This window comes from Puntigrus tetrazona, chromosome 16, assembly GCF_018831695.1.
Source record: "Puntigrus tetrazona isolate hp1 chromosome 16, ASM1883169v1, whole genome shotgun sequence".
In the NCBI taxonomy this organism is placed as follows: Eukaryota; Metazoa; Chordata; class Actinopteri; order Cypriniformes; family Cyprinidae; genus Puntigrus; species Puntigrus tetrazona.
In genome coordinates, this window is record NC_056714.1 from 26,107,815 (window position 1) to 26,127,004 (window position 19,190).

Here is a 19,190-nt window from a genome sequence, read left to right on the forward strand (position 1 = left end):
TCTAAACTTTGAGAAATCTCGTATTAAGGACGCAACGAAGAACAAAGCGGCGCGAACTGGCAAGAATTTTATTAGCAAAAACCTCAAAGTACATGACGCCGACCATCTGACCAAACATTTGCTTTTCGTCGCATTTTTTGCTAGGCCTGTCAGCAGCCCGTTTTGCTTAAACTCATTAGCATTTTCCACATCATTAACATAAAAATTAAAGAGCTTAATTAATTACGCGTCCGTTAGGTGGGTCTCCTTCATACTCAAATGCGCAATCCATCCGCAAAAGCACCGTAGCGGATCACACTAATTGAGCGGCGCTACAAGAAGCATCTGTGAGCAGAAAGCTGAATAAATAGTTGCGAGAGGACAAACAGCGGCGGTCCATTATTTATCATTTAGCAGTTCAGCTCTGCCAGCCGTCCTAATTCATTTGGATTGCGTTCAAGTCTTCCTGTCTGTGGAAAAACACCGCATTGTGTTTTATTTTCAGACACTTGAGCGCAAGAAAACTCCCAGAGCAGCATTGTTCGGACGGACGAAATTCACACCGTGTCCCGTTCGACGGCCGCGGGAGAAACAAAAAGATCAGTCTTTATCAATAACTCCGTCTCTCCGACAAACGCAGAAAGATCTGCACGCCACAACAAGCCGAGGGCCGAAGGAACGGCTGAGCGTTTGTTTCTTTCACCAGAGAGGCATTGTGCTTCGTGCGAAAGTTTGGGGGGTTTTTTTTTGCTGGTGCCGAGCCAGACGAGCGCTGCATGGTTTTTTTTCTTTCTCCTCAACGTCTGGGTCTGCCTCTGCGGACCTGCGGGAGAAAAGAGAGAACAAAATGCTTCATTTGGTATAAATCATGTCTAAAGGCCCCTTTCGCATTACTCGAGTCAGCGTTGGCCGATGAACCGAGCTCGGCGTCTGCCACAGCGCGAGTTCAATTTCAACTTCAACCCCGTCCGCTAACTTTTTCGTAATGTTTTTGAAAGCCGGTGCTTATCAGACGACGTGAAAGACAAGCCCGACTTAATCGTCCGAGTTAATCATTCAGAATAAAAGCTGCTAAATTATTTGAACCCTCAAACTTTAAGAGGCCTCGAATGCGTCGTAATGCATTGCCTTGTTTTCAATTCTTTAAATGAGTATTTCTATATGTTTATTTAGAGATTTATACTGCTTGCTTGGCATTTTCCACACTAATTACCACGCAGTAATTCTGCCCACAAGTGTCAAGTCAAATTGAAAGTCTGAATAGAAACTAATTTGGTAACACCTCTTCAATAAGGTCTCATTTATTGCATATCATACAGCAATCTTTTACCTTAATTAACACGTTTCAAATCAAAAGCAGTATCAGGTGACATTAGTCAATGCACTGATTCTTTATGAACGTAAAAAATTGTCGATCATTAATTCTTTACATATTTAAAACATGCACGCGTAAAAACATTGTCAGCTAATGCATTAACTAATGCTATCGACTGACTTTATTTAAAACATGCAGCCATTTTCGAGAGAATAAAACTTTTTGTGAACAGTGTCGCATGGGAGTCAAAGAGGATCGCTCTTGCGAGAGCTTTGCGTGTTTACAGAAACAAAACGATCATTTTACAGAAGCTCTTAAGCATAAAGCGGGTGTGTCAAGTACTGTGAAGCCGCGCTTTATTCGCCTTTCACCGCACTGGTTACCCGCCCACATATACATTGACTTCCATTTTAGTAGGGCCCAACAATGGAGAGCAATTTTACTGCAGGGGAAAAAATTGCTTTTCTGTGAAGCTGCCTGCAGTTCCTGGAGGGAGTTTAGATGGGAGTCAAAGAGGATCGCTGAAGTACCTCGACATGCATAGAGTTTTAGCAGGATTGAATCTAAGCTCTGCAGGGCTCCGGCCCTGACATCTGACCGTGCGAGGACAGGACTGTTTACAGCCCAGAAGGGACCCTGTAAAGACTAAGGGTGTTTTCCACTGATCTATATATAATGACTTCTCTATTATAGATCAGTGGCGTTTTCACAGTACTGCCACAGAGGAACCATTGCAGGCCAGCTATATTGAGTTTTTATGTGAACATCTTTGATTTGCCGTCTCAAACAACTGACTAAGGCTGTGTTCTCACTTGCCGTCTTTTTTTTTTGAAGCTGCCAGCGTCTGTTTTAAATTTTATGCGGAAATAGCTGCAGCTAATAAGTTGAAAAATATATATATATAGTTGGCCAATGACCGATAGATAAATATATATATACGTTGTTGTGAATATATATATATATATATACACAAGGCATATATATATAATATACATATATATATATATATATATATATATATATATATATACATATACATATATATATATATATATATATATATATATATATATACATACACACACACACATATACATATATATATATATATATATATACACAGAGACAGATATAGATATATATATATATATACACACACACACACACACATATATACATATATATATATATATATATATATATATATATATATATATACACACACATATACATATATATATATATATATATATATATATATATATATATATATATATATATATATATTTTTTTATACATTTTCTAATTTTATTTTTTGGGTGAAATTATGTAACATTTTTAAAACGTAGTAATTTTTAATTTTTTTAACATTTTTAAAACCCTGTCCTGTTAAAATTTTATAAAAAACAAACAAGTCCCCCAATTACGGATAACGAAAGGTTCTTACTTTGGTTTTGGGAGTCTTCAACAACAGGCTGATAAACACTTTCATTGTCTTATAATATGCATTTCTCAAACTCCCACACTATTAATTTTTCTAAACCCCTCCTTTGTGTGGTGCTAATCTGTGGTGATTGCTCGATTGGTTTCATTTTATCATGCCTGATATAGCAGCGTTTGTGAGCGCAGTGCAGCTTTGTGTACAGCGTTACCATGGATACAGCTATTTTCATGCTCTAAAAGTGGCACCTAGTGGCAAAAAAAATTAATTTGCATTTTAATTCAGATCATTAGACCAGTGCGAAAAGACTAACAAGTGGGCGAGCAATATGCTGATGTTTCATATGAAAACATGAAACGGCTTTAAAAAAAAATTTTTGGTTTTAGGATGTTTTCATTTACTTAGAGCTGTGTTACACCAAACAAAAAAGATCCATAATAGAGGCACTTTAAGCCACAAAACGTGAGGATGCATTTCACTCATTTAAATTAATCTCTGTTTGCGTACCTGTCGCATATGTGTTGGGTGTGCATGCATGGTGGCATGCATGGGATGCACTCCTGGCATTCGCTGAGGGCTCGTATGCAACACTCGAGTCTGCCTGTGCGCATGTGGAGATCTGTGTCTACGTTGCACGACCACAGGCTGGATGGTTTGCGGCTGCGGCATGTGTTCACGCCGAAGTTTCTGGAAGTCGTCCGGCCCCAGCACAGGAGGTGGAGTAGGAGGCCTCTGGCCCACTTTGTTGGGCTGCTGGACGAGCTGAGAAGGTCCAGGGTTCTGCAAGGCAGCTTGAGTCTGCTGGACCCGGTTGGCGAATGGGTTATCGGTTTGGGTGGTATGATGGCGTAGTGCAGCCTCAGTGAGAGGAACGGATGGCTGAGGCAGGGTTTGATTTGGCCTGGTGCCAGTTTGCATTTGAGGTATGGCTGTTCCCCATGGTAGACCAATGGGGATTGGATTTTGCCCCTGAGCGGTTTGGGTGTGAGGTAATGCAGTCTGCATTTGAGACTGGACTTGTGGTTGTGTGCTTAGGTTCTGTTGGATTGACTGTCTCTGCACATTTGAGTGCATTTGAGAGTGATTGAGCACAGTTGGTCTCTGGAGGTCTCTTGTTTGGGGCGAAGGAGCAGCTTGGGCAAACCTTCCCGAAGGTTCGGTTTCCCGGGATCTCTGAGCAGGACGATCCCTCCGTGGCCAATCTGAAGATCCGCTGCTGTCTGAACTATAGTCTCCAGGGTTGGGATATGCCGGCGTTCCCCGCAAACGGTCCCAAGGCATCTGTTGGACGTGCGTTCTGGAGTCACCGAACTGGTTGTCGGTCTGAACTGGGACTGAACTTCGAGTTCGCTCTTCTGCTGATGATCTTGAGTTGGCAGTTCTGCGGTTTGCATTAGTTTGATTGGTAGGGTGAGAGTATCCAGTCTGAATGAGGCCATTGGCTTGGTGAGAACCATTCGTTGAAGCATTATTAAGTAAAGCGTGTGGTTGATTTCCTAAACTCAACGGGTCTGAGCTCAGCAAGCCAGTCTGAAAATTATTTTGATGGTTGCTGTTAATACGCTGACCCTGTAGTGCACTTTCTGCATGTTGCTGGACCCGATTTGTTTCTGGAGGGTATGTGTTCAAGTTGACATGCACCGTTTGAGGTTGTGAATTATTAAACTGATCGTTACGTGGCAAGGTGTTGAGGTTTACGTGAACTGTAGGCGCAAGCGCACCAGGCTGAGAGTTGCCCGTTTGTATGAGAATATTGGGATTGTGTTGGACTTGCTGTGGGAACGATCTCTGAGGGTCATTGTTTGGATATGAATTGTTTTGATGCCCATTGTCTGGGACTGTGTTGAAGTTGTGCTGGAACACATCAGTGTTCAAATGGGCATTATGATGTTGGAGTGGGTTGGAGTTGCTGGGTATGTTTTGTGACATTGTGTTGATGTTCCCATTGTTGTTATTGGGAATGGCGGTGAAGTTTTGTGGGAGTGAGTTGTGTAATGTGAGATCAGGGTGGTTTCCATTGGCAAAGGCTCTGTTTGCAATCTGCAAAGAAGAAACATGTACAAACATTTTTTGTATTGCAAACTGAAAGAGATCTTAATGCTGGGCATTATAGTGTACTTTGCAGTGATTGCAGACCGCTTTTGTGTGGCTATTACGTTTTCTAAATGCGACTGGACTGGTTTTGTAATTCTTTTCTTGTAAAATGTCAATACAAAGTTGTTTTAATAGCAGATTATAGTAAGTATTCATTGTTGTGATGGATTCATTGATGTTCAGAAACTTTCCATTTTAAAAGAAAAATTCAGAACTTGAGAAAATTGTTAAAAATATAGTATTATTAATTAGTATATATATGGTATATATAAAATATATATATATATATATATATATATATATATATATATATATATATATATATATATATAAATTGCACATAAAAATGCAATATAATAATTTAATATAATTTCTAAACTTTTAAATACAAATGCAATTTACTTTTAATTATTATCAGTACTAGTAATAGCAGAAATTTTATTTTTTAAATATATATATATATATATATATATATATATATATATATATATATATATATATATATATATATATATATATATATATATATAATGTATAATGTATTAATGTATACATGTACATTACACAACATGTGAATAAAATGTAATTTAAAAAAAAAAATAAAAAAATATCCCACAAACCTTTTTGTTTTTAATAATATTTTTTCCCAACATCATTTATAGGACTTTCTACAAAATACAGATTAGATTTCTGCTGTAACAATAATATTTTTAAACAACAACTAACAACTAATATTATTGTTGTTGTTGTTGTTGCGAGTAGTAGTAGTAAAAATTGTCCAGCCTACATATATTTTTCTAAATTACATACTATGTATAAAATTTAACTAAAGGTTTTTTCATTTTATTTTTTTTTAAAACAACAACTTTTTTATTTTTTACAAATAATTGCAACTACTACTTTTATTTCAACAAAAAAAAAAATACTAAATACTATTTAAAAAGAAAAAAAAAAAACTATTTTAATGATTTTATTACTTTTTTGTCCATCCCTAAGAGGCACTACTCACTGAACAGAACACAATAATAGAAGGTGGCGCCATCTTACCGTCATTCCTTCATTCTGGTTTGTCTTCTGAAGTTCAACAGTATCTCTCAGTCGCCGATCAACTGTAAATGGGAGCATATAGTCACGTCAGACCTTTTAGCATCATAAAACAAAGCAATAAACTGAAGCATTTAGGAGGGATGTACCGTTTCTTTGTCGCAGAAGCAAAATAATTACAACTATAATTATGATGAGTGCAACAACACAGGCAACAACGATCCCCGCTACGGCGCCTTCGCTCAGACACGTACCTGTAAACATGATTTTTACATTTTACGTTTGAATTGATTAGCGAGCACTGCTAATAACGGCGGACAGAAGTGGAGCCGGGGCATAAAGGGCAGAGAAAAAAAACACATCACGGAAACATCAATAATGGAGCCGGCAAACACAAGAAAGTATCCAGCTAAGGAAAAATCATTGTAGGCGGATGAAAATTATGACTCCTTCTAGTGAGGTGACACATGAATTTATCAATCCTGTGCTTGATTACTCCCTCTCCGGTCAAGAAAATGAATGTCAGGCCGAAGAATGAACTGACAGATGCATCCGTCACCGAAGTGCCACAGAGAGCCATTAACTCACCCACGACGGCCAGGTCTATCTGCTGCTGCGACGTCCCTCCCGTGACGTCATTCTGGGCGACGCAGGTGTAACGCCCGCTCTGATTGGCGGAGAAGATCTGCACACTCAGCGCGCCGCTCCCTGATTGGCCGGCGGTCACTGGCTGGTCGTTTAGTTTCCATGAGAAGGAGGCAGGAGGCAGAGAGGCGGACGTACAGGTGAGACGAACCGTCTGTCCGACCGTAGCATCTCCTCCACCCACACACTCGCTTGAGGCCTTAGTCAGCTGTGGGGCGTCGGGACCGTCTGAGGAAGCAGAACGATCGCATTAAAATTTGAATTTACGGGAACCATAAAAGGTGTGTCAGACGGCCACGCTGTAAAGCTGGTCAGGGTAACCAAAAGAAAGAAAGGAAGGAAGGAAGGAAGGAAGGAAGGAAAGAAGGAAGGAAAGAAATATCTCGACTAGTGCGGTCAAAAGATCCAAAATAAATAATATCCAAAATAAACGTTTTTGTTCGCTGTGTGAGTGTGTGTGTGTGTGTACTGTACGTTTAAGCAAACACAAGCATGAATATATTTATGAAAAATATGTATATATATATATATATATATATATATATATATATATATATATATATATATATATATATATATATATATATGATATAGATTAACTGAATATGAACATATGTACAAAAATATGTAAATATTTTCCAAATAGATTATGTATGTATATATATATATATATATATATATATATATATATATATATATATATATATATATATATATATATATATACACATATATATATAAATATTATTAAAAATAAATAAATTAAAAAAAAAAAAATATATTATATATATATATATATATATATATATATATATATATATATATATAATATTTTTAATTTATTTATTTTTTTAATATTTAGGCATTCTGTACTATTCTGTCTCTGTTTTAACATGTATTAATGTCTATACTTGATAATCCAGCAATTAAATACTGTTTCTTCGTTAAAGATCATTATTTTCCTTTCATCTGAAACTTGTCGGTCACCAATCAAAAGATCAGATTATTTCCAAAACATGAGTAAGACTGAAATCAGCGCAAAAATTGCACATTATGAATCACTCGAGTTAAAAACAAACAACCATTAAAATCAATAAAACTAAAATCACCAAAGAGAACTGCAAAAGCAGTCTTTGGTTTCCTCCATCTGCCATTGGCTGGACTATCGGTTGAGCCAGCGTTTGTCATGTCCCTCAAACAGATTGCAATTAGTCACTACTGGAGCAGAAATTAATCCAAAATATGTCTTGTATGTTATTGTTATGTTTGTCCGGTCCAGCAACCCAGAACATTACCAGTTATTTCGTCATTTTTCATGCCACGCGTCTCTGAATGCATGCTGCTGTCACGAAACATGCTCCTATTCGACCAACAGCAAGAAATGTTTAGACAAGGTTGACGCGCAAAGAATACAAACTTGAGGTCTTAATGAAACTAATGTTTCAAAAGGGGCTTATCAATAACTTAAAATGACTTAAACGCCAAAGCAAGCAGTACAATATGCTAAAACAGCCAAAATAAACAATAAAAAGTAATAATAATTATTATTATTATCAAATAATAATATAATAAACTACTATGATATTATATAATTTTTCATTAAATTAATTAAAAATTATTATTTATTTTATTGTGTTTTTTATTTTACAGACATGAAATCCCTGCTATTTTAGTGTAATTGCTAATAGTTTTTATTAATATTTTATTTGCTGTTTAAATTTCTATTTAAGAGAGAGTGTTTATATTTATTTTTAAGCAAGGAACCTATTTTGTTTCATTTTAGTTCAATAATAAACCTGACTTTGACACGTAAGCGGACTTCGGTGGAATATGAAGGATATTTTGGTGTGAATTAATGATTTTTTTTATATATATATTTTTTTTTTCCGGCTAAAATTTGCTGAGATTTGTGCGTAAAAAAAAAACAACTTTGCTGTGCAAGAAAAAAAATATTCCGTTCCTGAAACTTCTGGAAAAATAGACTTGTAATAGTGATTTAACTTGAGGCATTTTAAAGCTGCGGTCCATAACTTTTTTTATTGCTAAAAACGATCCAAAAGCAATATTTTAGAAAATACATAATTCACGGCGGTTAGCCTGTAATAATGTTTTCTCATTTGAGTGGACAGGTAGGTTTCGTCCGATTACAGATGCAGCCTGGGATTACGCAAGATTTGCATTTTAAAGAAAACCAGTTCGATGGGAGCGTAGTTAGCTTTTGGGGTTAAAAGCTAACTACGCTAACTAATTTCTTAATATGAAATTCGAATGACGTGGCAACCAGGGATTAGCACATAAATTATAATCCACGCGCTACTGATGCACTACGCTCATAGTCACGCTGATGTTGATAATTTGCGAGTAAAGTATAACAATGCTAATAATACGAAGGGTTTGATGTGACGTTTTCGAATCGATCGTTAGATTAAATCACCATCAGTAGCACGATTTATGACCATGCTTTGTTCAGAAAAATACAACCCACGCTTGAAATATAGCTACGAGGAACTGCAATACCAGGTTTCACCATAGATGGCGCCAAAGAGGCAAAACTTAAATATATAGCTTCGTGCGGACGTAACGCTTAATTAGAGAAATCCGCCAGAAGGTGACTGGTTTCTGCTAGTTTTTTTACTCACAGTAGACGCTGAGGTTGGCTTTGGCAGTTTGCGCGCTGACGGGGTTGCTGACGGTGCACGTGTATTCCCCCGCGTCGTCTCTCCTGGCCTGTCTGATGAGCACGGATCCGGCGCTGATGGCGACACGGCCGTCGGGGGACAGAGCGGCGCCCCCTTTACCCCAAACCACGCTGACCTCCGACCCCGCGGACCAGCTGCAACTCAGGGACACGTTCCCTCCTTCCAGCGGCAGAGACGGCAGAGACAGCCTCACGCCGCTCACCGCGTCTGAGGACGGAAACAAAGACGGGGTTGAGCGAGAAGAAAGTCGGGAGTCTGTCCCGCTGCTTGAAGCGCTCGTTAAACTATTTATGTGATTAGATCACGTCAAAGATATGAATGATGATTAGATGTACAACGTAACGCACAGCAAAAGACATTTAGGCCGCATTTCTGATTAAATAAAGCAGTAATCGATGAGCATGTTTGGATTTAAAGGTCAGAAGCCGTAGCTTACGTCACACTTAAATAATTCTAATACATTAATTTTATATATGCACACCGATTATTAATTAATGTGCAATTGTGCAACTCTTTTGCTTTAGATCACCTGCAAATGTTAAATCTTAAAATAAAATGTTTAGGTCACTCCTGCGTCATTCTGGAGGGAAAAACGCTGCGTTTTTTTTTTTTTTTGTAGTTATTTTCAAACTTCAACGTACTGTCAAAAAAAAAAACCTTCATTATTGTTTATTTAATTCTAACAAATTAATTCATGTTAAAAACTAACCAAAATGTTTTGCTTATGAATTTATGCACACTCGTTTCAGAAAAAAAGGAAATAAAATTAACTTTAATTGAGAATATAAATAAAATCCTTAAAAATATTTTAGATGCCAAGGCAACATTTTACCTAAATTTATTTATTTTTTGGGGGGAAGGTTTACTGAAATATTTAAAATTAATACTGAAATGTAAAATAAATAAATTAATGAATTAATTTAATTGATTTAAATTGTCCCTCCGGCTGGTTTACATGCAATTTGCCAGAAATCAACAAGCCAAAAACAAGCATGAGTACGAAATTATAATTAAAATTGAAGACATGAAAATCTTCCGTTCACATCTAGCTCTCCGTCGAGCTTCAAACCATCTGCTAAGAGATCATTTTAGGCAGAAACAGCGATAAATAATATCCGCACAAAGGCGTTTTTTCGAATTTTGCGTCCGCAGACAATTTAAACGCAAAACTAGACTTAGTTTTCCTCACATATTTAATATTTTAAGTATCTGATGAACGACAGCAGACGTTTTCAGTTTCATTGTGTTTTTGGCAAATTGCGCGGAAACCGATGCACTTCTGTTTGACCTGCAACTCGGGTTTTTGCACCGTCTGATCGTACCGAACACCTTGAGCTGCACCGAACGGGTGTTCACGCCGAGCCCCGTGGCGGACGAGGGCTCCACCGAGACGCTGTAGTTTCCAGAGTCGCTCAGCCGGCTGCCGGTGATTGTGAGCTGAGCGGCGGTGACCGAGATCCTGCCCTGGTACTGCGGGACAGGCATCACGACGGGGCCCCCGTTCGCCCACATGGCCAGCGTAGCCGCCGAGCCGTCGGTCCACCTGACCAGGGACACGTCGGACACCGTCTGCACTGTGAAGACGGCATCTGTCCCGGAGGCCACCAACACCGGCGTCTTCACGAACTGAACCGGAACGGGATCCAGACACACAACAGCCAAAGGCAAACCTACGGGGAAAAAAAACCAAAAAAAAACTCTTTAGTTATTTGCTCGGTTGCAAGACGTATTTGCTTTAGATAGCGCCGGCAGAAACATCAAAGCGAGATTTGATACTGCATCTTTTATTCTTTGTGTTTACTCTGTGCTTTACTTGAAACTCCGTTTAAAACCACGCAAAACAAAACAACGAAAGAAAGTTTAAATGTGAATGCGTCCGAATGGGAAACGCGAACGCTCTGTTCACATGGGTGCGGCACGAAGAGAAAAGCTAATGATGAGCATCAGAGCTTTAAATAGCACTTCAAACAAAAAAAGAGGAATGCCGTGAAACGGGTAGAACTCAATGATATCTGTATGTGCTATTTTTAAATTTTTTTTGGCATGTGTTTTGAACACAGCAAGGTGTTGGTCATTATATAATTTAGTTGTTTTCACATTATTTGCAAAAAAAAATTAAATAAATAAAAATTAAAAATATGAAAATGGAATGTGTACTAATACCTCTAGATAATAAATATTGGTCAAAATTATTTTATTTATTTTTGCATGTTGCATTTGTTTATGGCTTGTGTTTTTTATGCGCGAAGAAAGCATTCTGACTTGATGTTAGCTTTTACATCTTTAAAAAAATATTTTTTTTAGGTTTGTAGTACTGCTGTCCAACAACTAATCGCATCCAAAATAAAAGGTTTTGTTTGTACATCTGTATGTGCTATTTTTCATTTTCATTTTTTTGGCATGTGTTTTGAACACAACAAGGTGCTGGTCATTATATAATTTAGTTGTTTTCACATTATTTGCAAAAATAAAAAATAAAAATATGAAAATGGAATGTGTACTAATACCTCTAGATAATAAATATTGGTCAAAATTATTTTTATTTTTATTGTATTTTATTATATATTTTTATTTTTGCATGTTGCATTTGTTTATTTGTGTTTTATATATATATATATATATATATATATATATATATATATAAAATATATAAAATATATATATATATATATATATATATATATATATATATATATATATATATATATATATATATAAATCATTCTGATAACATGATTTGATGTTAGCTTTTTAATCTTAAAAAAAGTATTTTTTTAGGTTTGTAGTACTGCTGTCAAACTAATCGCATCCAAAATTAAAAAGGTTTCGTTGACATAATACATGCGCGTGTGCTGTGCATATTTTGAATATTCAGAAAATATTTACATCGTATTTGCGTGCATATACTTGTACTCCTTTAAATTCTATCGCATGTAAATACGTTTACTGTATGAACATAACATCTTTCTTAAATAGCGTGTATGCATCCGTAATGAACAAACACTGTACATGCACAATTTATGTAAACAAAAACTTATTTTAGACGCAATTAATCACGATTTGAAGGCACTAGCTCGCAGAATTATTTTTTCTATCTGAGCATACATTTAAAAAAAAATGTCTATAATTTTCAATGCACTCAAAAAGTGCAAAATGTTGATTTATCAGTGACTTCGCAAATGATGCATTGCTGCTTTTTTTTTTTTCTCATTTATGTACATGACTGCAAAATTCACCTGTGCATCTTCTACAGAATCGCTTCTGACATCTCTGACAGGTCGAGGAGGCAAAACTTACTTGTCAGTGAGAAAACCACAACACGATGCAGCAGGATGTTCATGTCAGTCTGGAGGGCCTGAGCGAAACATTTAATTAGTTACCAGATGTTTAATTCTATCGCATATTAAAGCATATAAATCACGATAAGGGACGTTCTGTCAAATTAAAAGAGATACTGACATCAATCACCGTCTCGTATGGGGGCGCATATTAACAAGAGGCTACAATTAGCACACACCTATACTCGTTTTAATTATTTGACCGTGTTAAATGAGAAATTAGAGGTGTTATATGCACTTACTAAGCAGTCTTCTTTTGGAGTTCATTGTTGCGTCTCGCTTTGGTTTCGGCGTCACTTCCTGGTTTACCTGTTTGACGACTCGCCTCGCCTCGAGAAAAAAACGAAATAATGTCTTTTTTTTTTTTTTTTTTTTTGCTAACGTAGAAAACGAAGTGACGCAGAAACAAACGCGATGGCTGTCTCACCCCGACGGACGCGCAAAAAGTTACGCGTTAATTAATACAAATCACGCATGAGGGCTGATGTTTAACGTAAACAACGCAGGCACGCACACGACGTCATCGCGTAGGGGGCGTGGCGATGCCGCAGGTGGACAGTTAGTATTTTCCTGAGCTTGATGAGGTACGACAGAAAGTAAAACCTGGATTTAAGCCTCGAACGTCAAGGTAGGAAAGTTTATTTGGACTTAAAGGGCGTTTATTTGGACTTAAAGGGCGTTTATTTAACGTGCCTCACAAACGAAGAAATAGTTCTTTAACGATGTCTACTTGTTAGGTGTCATGGGGTCATGGATGCTGGCTTGGGTTCTCATTGGCGCCACAGTCACTCTGAGTGAGTCCACTGTTAAGAAATACTAGCTAAACTGTAAAAACTGATCGGGTTATATTAATGTTATATTACTTTTTCGTTTTGCCGGGCAGCAGAAGAAAACTTGCTTTGTCCCTTGTCCCTTCATGCAAACTTTCCACGTTTGCATGAAGAATTTTATCTATGCCGAAAAAAATCCTCTTTCAGAAGCGAAGGCACTAGGAACTGATGCATTTTCAAAATGACTTGTGAATACGAAAAAAAAAAAAAAAAAAAATTTAAATTATATATATATATATATATATATATATATATATATATATATATATAAAATTAAATATTTATTATATATAAATATTTAATTATATATAATAAATATTTAATTATATAATTAAATATTTATTATATATAAATATTTAATTATATATATAATAAATATTTAATTATATATATATATATATATATATATATATATATATATATATATATAAAATTAAATATTTATTATATATAAATATTTAATTATATATAATAAATATTTAATTATATAATTAAATATTTATTATATATAAATATTTAATTATATATATAATAAATATTTAATTATATATATATATATATATATATATATATATATATATATATATATATATATATATATTATTTTACTTATTTTTGAAATTATTGAGTCCTTGGAGTGACAAAATCAATTTCCTTATAGGAAAGTTTTTCACTTTAGTTGCATTCAACCACTAGATATGTCATCTTACTGTTACTCATAAAACCTTCTTTTTAAGACACGCTGGGTCACGGGGAGCAACTTTAAAGCTGTGTGCATTCATGCAGAAGAGAGGTTTTTTTGCAGGTTTTAAATGTCTATCAGAATCACAATCACCGAAAATCATTTTAATCATGAGCACTATTTAAAAAAAAAACTAAACAATTTTTAAACAAACATTTGCAGAAAGAACACGGGTCTTGTCCACAAAACAATACATCTATTAAAATAAAGTAAGATATTCAAGTATAAAAGAAAGCATAAAAACTACAGAAAACAACAGAAGTCAGATGCTATTTAAATATTATATTGCATTTTCTATAATATGCATAAAATGCATGTTACATATAAAAAAAGCCTGTCATTCTGAGGTAATTATAAATATCAAAGCAACATAAAATAAATAAGGGATTTCATGCTTGTACCTGTATGTTTGTTAAAGGTTTACCTACTAAAAAGAATTATTAATTGCCATTATTTTACATCCTTTTTTTATTAAAAGTGGGAACATAAGTCAGTTGTTCTACCTAGATCTGGATTCTCACTCAACCATTTAGTTAAAGTACTAATAACATGCTAATTCTTTTCAATAACTGCCATCAGTGCCCGTGTGTCTTCATGGAGCAATATCGGTCCGTTTTAAAACCGGCCGGCCCCTGTATGTCGCTCTCGGCCAGACTCTGGTTCTGGAAGCCGTATTCGAGAAGGATGCAGGCGACAAGGTGGACATGGTGACGTGGGACCGCGAGCGAGGACGGGACAACATCCGACTCTCACATGGAAACAGAGTATCGCTGGAGAAGGAAGAGGCACTTCTGCGGGTCACCGACGTTGCAGAAGAAGACTTTGCGCTCTACAAGATCACCGTCACGGACAGCAACGGATACCAGAAGCAGGACTCCATAGAAGTGCGAAAGATAGGTAAATCAGGTTACATTTTAACCATGCAAATGTGGCTTTGTGAATGACCCGCGCACCAGCTCACCAGCAGTTTCATTTTAAAGACGGCGTGTCGTGCAAAGCTCAAAATAAGCTGAACTAGTTGAGCGGGATGGTTTCTGCTTTTCTGACGCACGTTTTCTTTTCAGTGCAACCTCTAAAGGCGTCGCTGACGCGTGTGCTGGAGTGCCTTGTAGATGATCAAGGCATGACTCAGTGGGACAGCCCTCGCTTTTCATGGTTGGTTGACGGCGTTACAGTAACCAATCAAACCGCCCTGCTAGCAGACGGCAGTAGACTAGACATCTCTGCCGTGAAGGGCGTTAACTACACCTGCATCATCACGAGCAGTCTGGGGACAGTGACTGCACGCTATCAAATACCACAAGGTACTGATTATTCTCGAGAACGCGTGACATTTCCGATGGATTTTTCGCTGTTGACCGCGCTATGTCCAAAAGAAAGAAAAGCTGTAATACTTTACAAGAGCATCCCGTTAATTTACATTGCTTAAAGGAAGAGTTCTTTCAAAAAAATGTTCATTTGCAGAACAACGACTCGTCTTAAGGCCATCCGAGATGTAGATAGGTTTGTTTCTCAGGCGGATTTGTAGGAATGTAGCATTGCATTACTCGCTCAACAATGCAGTGCATGGGTGCCATCGGGGCGAGAGCCCAAACAGCTACGTTTCAGCTCATAACTTGGATGTTTTCCCTCTGATGTATTCAGGTCATGTACACATGTACTGGTGCTTTTAGTTTAGTTTAGTTTAGTTTAGTTTAGTTTTGTAGATGTACTTTTTGAAGCTGTATAGCACTTTCATCAAATATTCCCTATAAAAATAGTTTGATATTGCCAGGCAAAAGTTTGGAACAGTGCTGGCAAACTTTTATAAATCTCATGTTTATTAAATCACTGCTCTGTTTGGACCATTTGTGGCTAGATAGTGCTTTTAAGTAAGATAAATATATATATATATATATATATATATATATATATATATATATATATATATATATATATATATATATATATATTATATATATATTTTATATATATATTATATATATATATATATATATATATATATATATATATATATATATATATATATTTTTTTTTATTTATTTATTTATATATATATATATTTTATTTATATATATATATTTTATATATATATATATAAAAAAATATATATATATATAAATACACACTGCACTCAGCATATGTTTTTTTTTACTTTCTAGTAATATCAGTCAGATGATCTACAGCTGATTTTAATGTCTTGTGTTTTTAACTCCTCAGAATCTCAGCCTTGTTGTTTGGGACTGATCGCAACTGGAGTTGTAACAGTAATAGCACTTGTTGCCGGGTAAGACCTCTACTTTCGTCTGTTTTAATGCTACGTGATATATATTAAATATTCACAATAGATATGTGAATGTTGTGATCATTTTTATCCTGCTTTGAGCATTCTTCCTTTTCTCTGCATATATAAGTCTGCATATATATCACCAAGAGTATTGGGTCACCCGCTTCTGACTCATTGGCTGTTTAAACCTTGCCTTATACGCAGGCATCGTCACGTTAGAATAAAAAGGGTCCTGTCTGTTTCTATAAAATTGGAAACACAATTTCCAAGAATATCATTATGTGCAAAAATTTTAAGGTTTGCACTCATGAAAATAAGTAGTCAGATCTCTTTATTGGAAGGGGGTGAGCCAATTTTTTGGGGCAGTATAATATATATACATATATATAAATATACATATATACATACACACACATATATACATATACAAAAATTTTTAGCTATAAGCCCCTGTCATAGTCTGTTTACTTAAAATCTTTTTTTTTTTTTATTATTATTTCAGGTTCATTTTCCTGAAAAGATACAAGAAATCACTAGAGGAACGGACCAATAGGGGTTCTACACTGTAAAAAGAAAAAGGTTGAGGCAACTTAAAATTTAAGGTTTTCTCAACTTCCTGTTTTAAGTTCGTATAAAAGTTGAGAAAACTCGAATCCGACGAAGCTGGTTGCCTTAAAACGTACAGTCCACAGAGAAGACTTTATTTTATTTATTTAAATGTTAACATACCTGTTGTTTTGATCACTTTTTGGGTTATTTATTTTATACGTACGTCCTCGCCGCGATCGCATTACCTGCCTTTTTCTCCTTTCAACTTTTATTATTATTATTTGACTGTTAAAAATGTAAAAATGCTTACTATGAATCTAAAAAAAAAGCTCTGTTTACAAAAGAAAACGTATATCATTGTTATTCGTTTGCCGTCTACCTCATTTGTATTTGTTCCTATTCATCTGCTGTCGGTGCATATGTTGTTTTTTGCATTTGCGTTCGAGTTAAGAGAATAAAAACGTTGGAACGGATCTCGAGCGTGGCGTGTGACGGGAGGGTTTCACTGTCCGAACAGAGAATAGTGGCTTTACTCCACAGGAAAGGGAAAAAGGAAACGGCTCAGTTCGCAAGCACGGTGACGCCTAAAGACCTTTAACTCCGTGAACCGAGCGCACGGGTTCACAGCATACAGCCGTCCTGCAGCGACGCAAACATGTTTACAGAGGGAGCTCCGCTCTAGTGCTTTTATGGGAAAGGAGTTTCGGGATACAAGCGTCTCTTTCAGGAAGTTACGAGAGGTGAGGTAAGAAAAGCGCCCAGTGCTCTCGCTCATAAAGCCACCGCGTCTGAACTTTGTGCTCGTTCTAGGTAACATGGAGCCACGACCGGACCCACGATTCTTCAGGACGGTCCTGCTTCTGCACATCTGCTGTGAGTTACTCTGCGAGTCTGTGTTTACGTGGATCGTGTTTCGCGGCTTGCAGTATTCAGCCAAAGCGTATGCTTAGTTAAAACCCTTTAAGCATTTTATTCGTCAGAGAATCCATAGATGTGCATCGCTGCGTTGCAAAAATATCAGCATGGCTTCATAGTACTGCAAATGACTAATTTACAATATTTAGCTGAATAGTTCTTCTTTTAACATTCACCTTTTTTAGCCAGGATAAACAGCCTACAGCTGAATTAACGAATTATTTCTACTTCCAATAAATGCATTTCATCATGATTTGCGCATATGTTATTATTACAACTATATTAAGCCTTAACTAACAAATAACTATTTATTTTTTTAAGGTTTGCATTTGTTGACTACTATAAACAGTCTAGATGGAGGCCGTTTCATCAGATTAATTAAATTTATTTTATTTAAATTAAATAAAATTTAATTGTTTAAATAATGCGAACTTTGTATTTTTAAAGAGACCAGAAAAATATCAGTCCCACGAAAAATAAAACACAATAATAAATACACAGCACAGATTTATATATAATTTAATAATAATAAAACCATAAACGGATCTATGTTTGAAAAATGATTACATGAAAATTTTACGTTTTTGTACTGTTTTTTTTTTTTTTTTTTTTTTTTATTAAAGAAGTATATTGCAGTATCTACAAAAAATAAACGGCAAAACAATTTTTAACATTGATAATAAAATGTCTATTTTTTTGTTAGTTTGTTTTAAATAATTATGTAATTAAATAACTTTTTTTTTAATATTTGCATTTTTGCATTTTTTTTTTTTTATATTTTGCAGTCAAATGAGATTATTTCAATAACGTCCGTTTGCGATTTAACAGTGTTTTTTAAATGCTTTTGCACGAAGCTCACGCAATCATAACTGCAGATATGACTGTATGTTTTGTGATGTATCTAACGGCAGGGCTCTGGAGCGGTCAGGGTTTGTCCGTCCGCTTCACAAACCAGCAGCTGCTGTATGTCATCAAAGGCCACGACCTGATACTGCAGGCACAGATCGAGCTGCTGGATGGAGAGCACGTCGTTAAAGTGACGTGGGACCACGTCGCAAAGACTTCTGGGACGAGCTCAACGCTGGCCGAGTTTCCTCGTAAAGCCTCCGATGGGAGAGTGACTCTGGAACAGCAGGGAGCCACGCTTAAGATGAGGGGTTATCAAGCAGCGGACGCCGGCGTCTACACGGTCACAGTTACAGAGCGGTCAGGACAGAGGCGATCTGCGCGGCGGACCGTTCAAGAGTATCGTAAGATCCCCTAAAGCTTTGAATTCATTTCACACGCGCTGTACTCACGCTCCTCAAACTTT

At 36.1% G+C, this 19,190-nt stretch overlaps 3 protein-coding genes across 6 annotated transcripts in view; 2 read left to right on the plus strand and 1 right to left on the minus strand.

Moving 5' to 3' along the window:
- Positions 1-54: 54 nt before the first annotated feature.
- On the minus strand, positions 55-12,926 carry si:dkeyp-97a10.3 (transcription factor mef2A). 2 transcript variants are annotated; one of them, XM_043260353.1, is made up of 9 exons: positions 12,798-12,926; positions 12,515-12,572; positions 10,540-10,887; positions 9,158-9,424; positions 6,462-6,746; positions 6,023-6,127; positions 5,877-5,938; positions 3,243-4,775; positions 55-802 (listed from the first exon to the last, which is right to left on the minus strand). In XM_043260353.1, exons 2-9 carry the CDS (start codon positions 12,555-12,557, stop codon positions 776-778), a joined length of 2,670 nt encoding a protein of 889 aa, XP_043116288.1. In that variant the 5' UTR covers positions 12,558-12,572; positions 12,798-12,926; the 3' UTR covers positions 55-775. The 2 variants fall into 2 exon arrangements, with proteins under 2 accessions (XP_043116288.1, XP_043116289.1); XM_043260354.1 differs by lacking the exon at positions 6,023-6,127.
- Positions 12,927-13,045: 119 nt separating this feature from the next.
- On the plus strand, positions 13,046-17,436 carry LOC122360056. The gene is made up of 6 exons (XM_043260365.1): positions 13,046-13,183; positions 13,293-13,349; positions 14,707-15,024; positions 15,192-15,431; positions 16,348-16,414; positions 16,917-17,436. Exons 2-6 carry the CDS (start codon positions 13,298-13,300, stop codon positions 16,981-16,983), a joined length of 744 nt encoding a protein of 247 aa, XP_043116300.1. The 5' UTR covers positions 13,046-13,183; positions 13,293-13,297; the 3' UTR covers positions 16,984-17,436.
- Positions 17,437-17,561: 125 nt separating this feature from the next.
- Positions 17,562-19,190, plus strand: part of si:dkeyp-97a10.2 — a 5,432-nt gene continuing 3,803 nt past the window's right edge. For 2 of the 3 annotated variants that reach the window (XM_043260362.1, XM_043260364.1), the window contains exons 1-3: positions 17,562-17,703; positions 17,774-17,836; positions 18,790-19,128. In XM_043260362.1, the coding sequence (XP_043116297.1) occupies positions 17,779-17,836; positions 18,790-19,128 (397 nt within the window). In that variant the 5' untranslated portion in view covers positions 17,562-17,703; positions 17,774-17,778. Of the gene's footprint in view, positions 17,709-17,773; positions 17,837-18,789; positions 19,129-19,190 lie in introns of all 3 variants that reach the window. The other variant, XM_043260363.1, reaches the window with a different exon arrangement.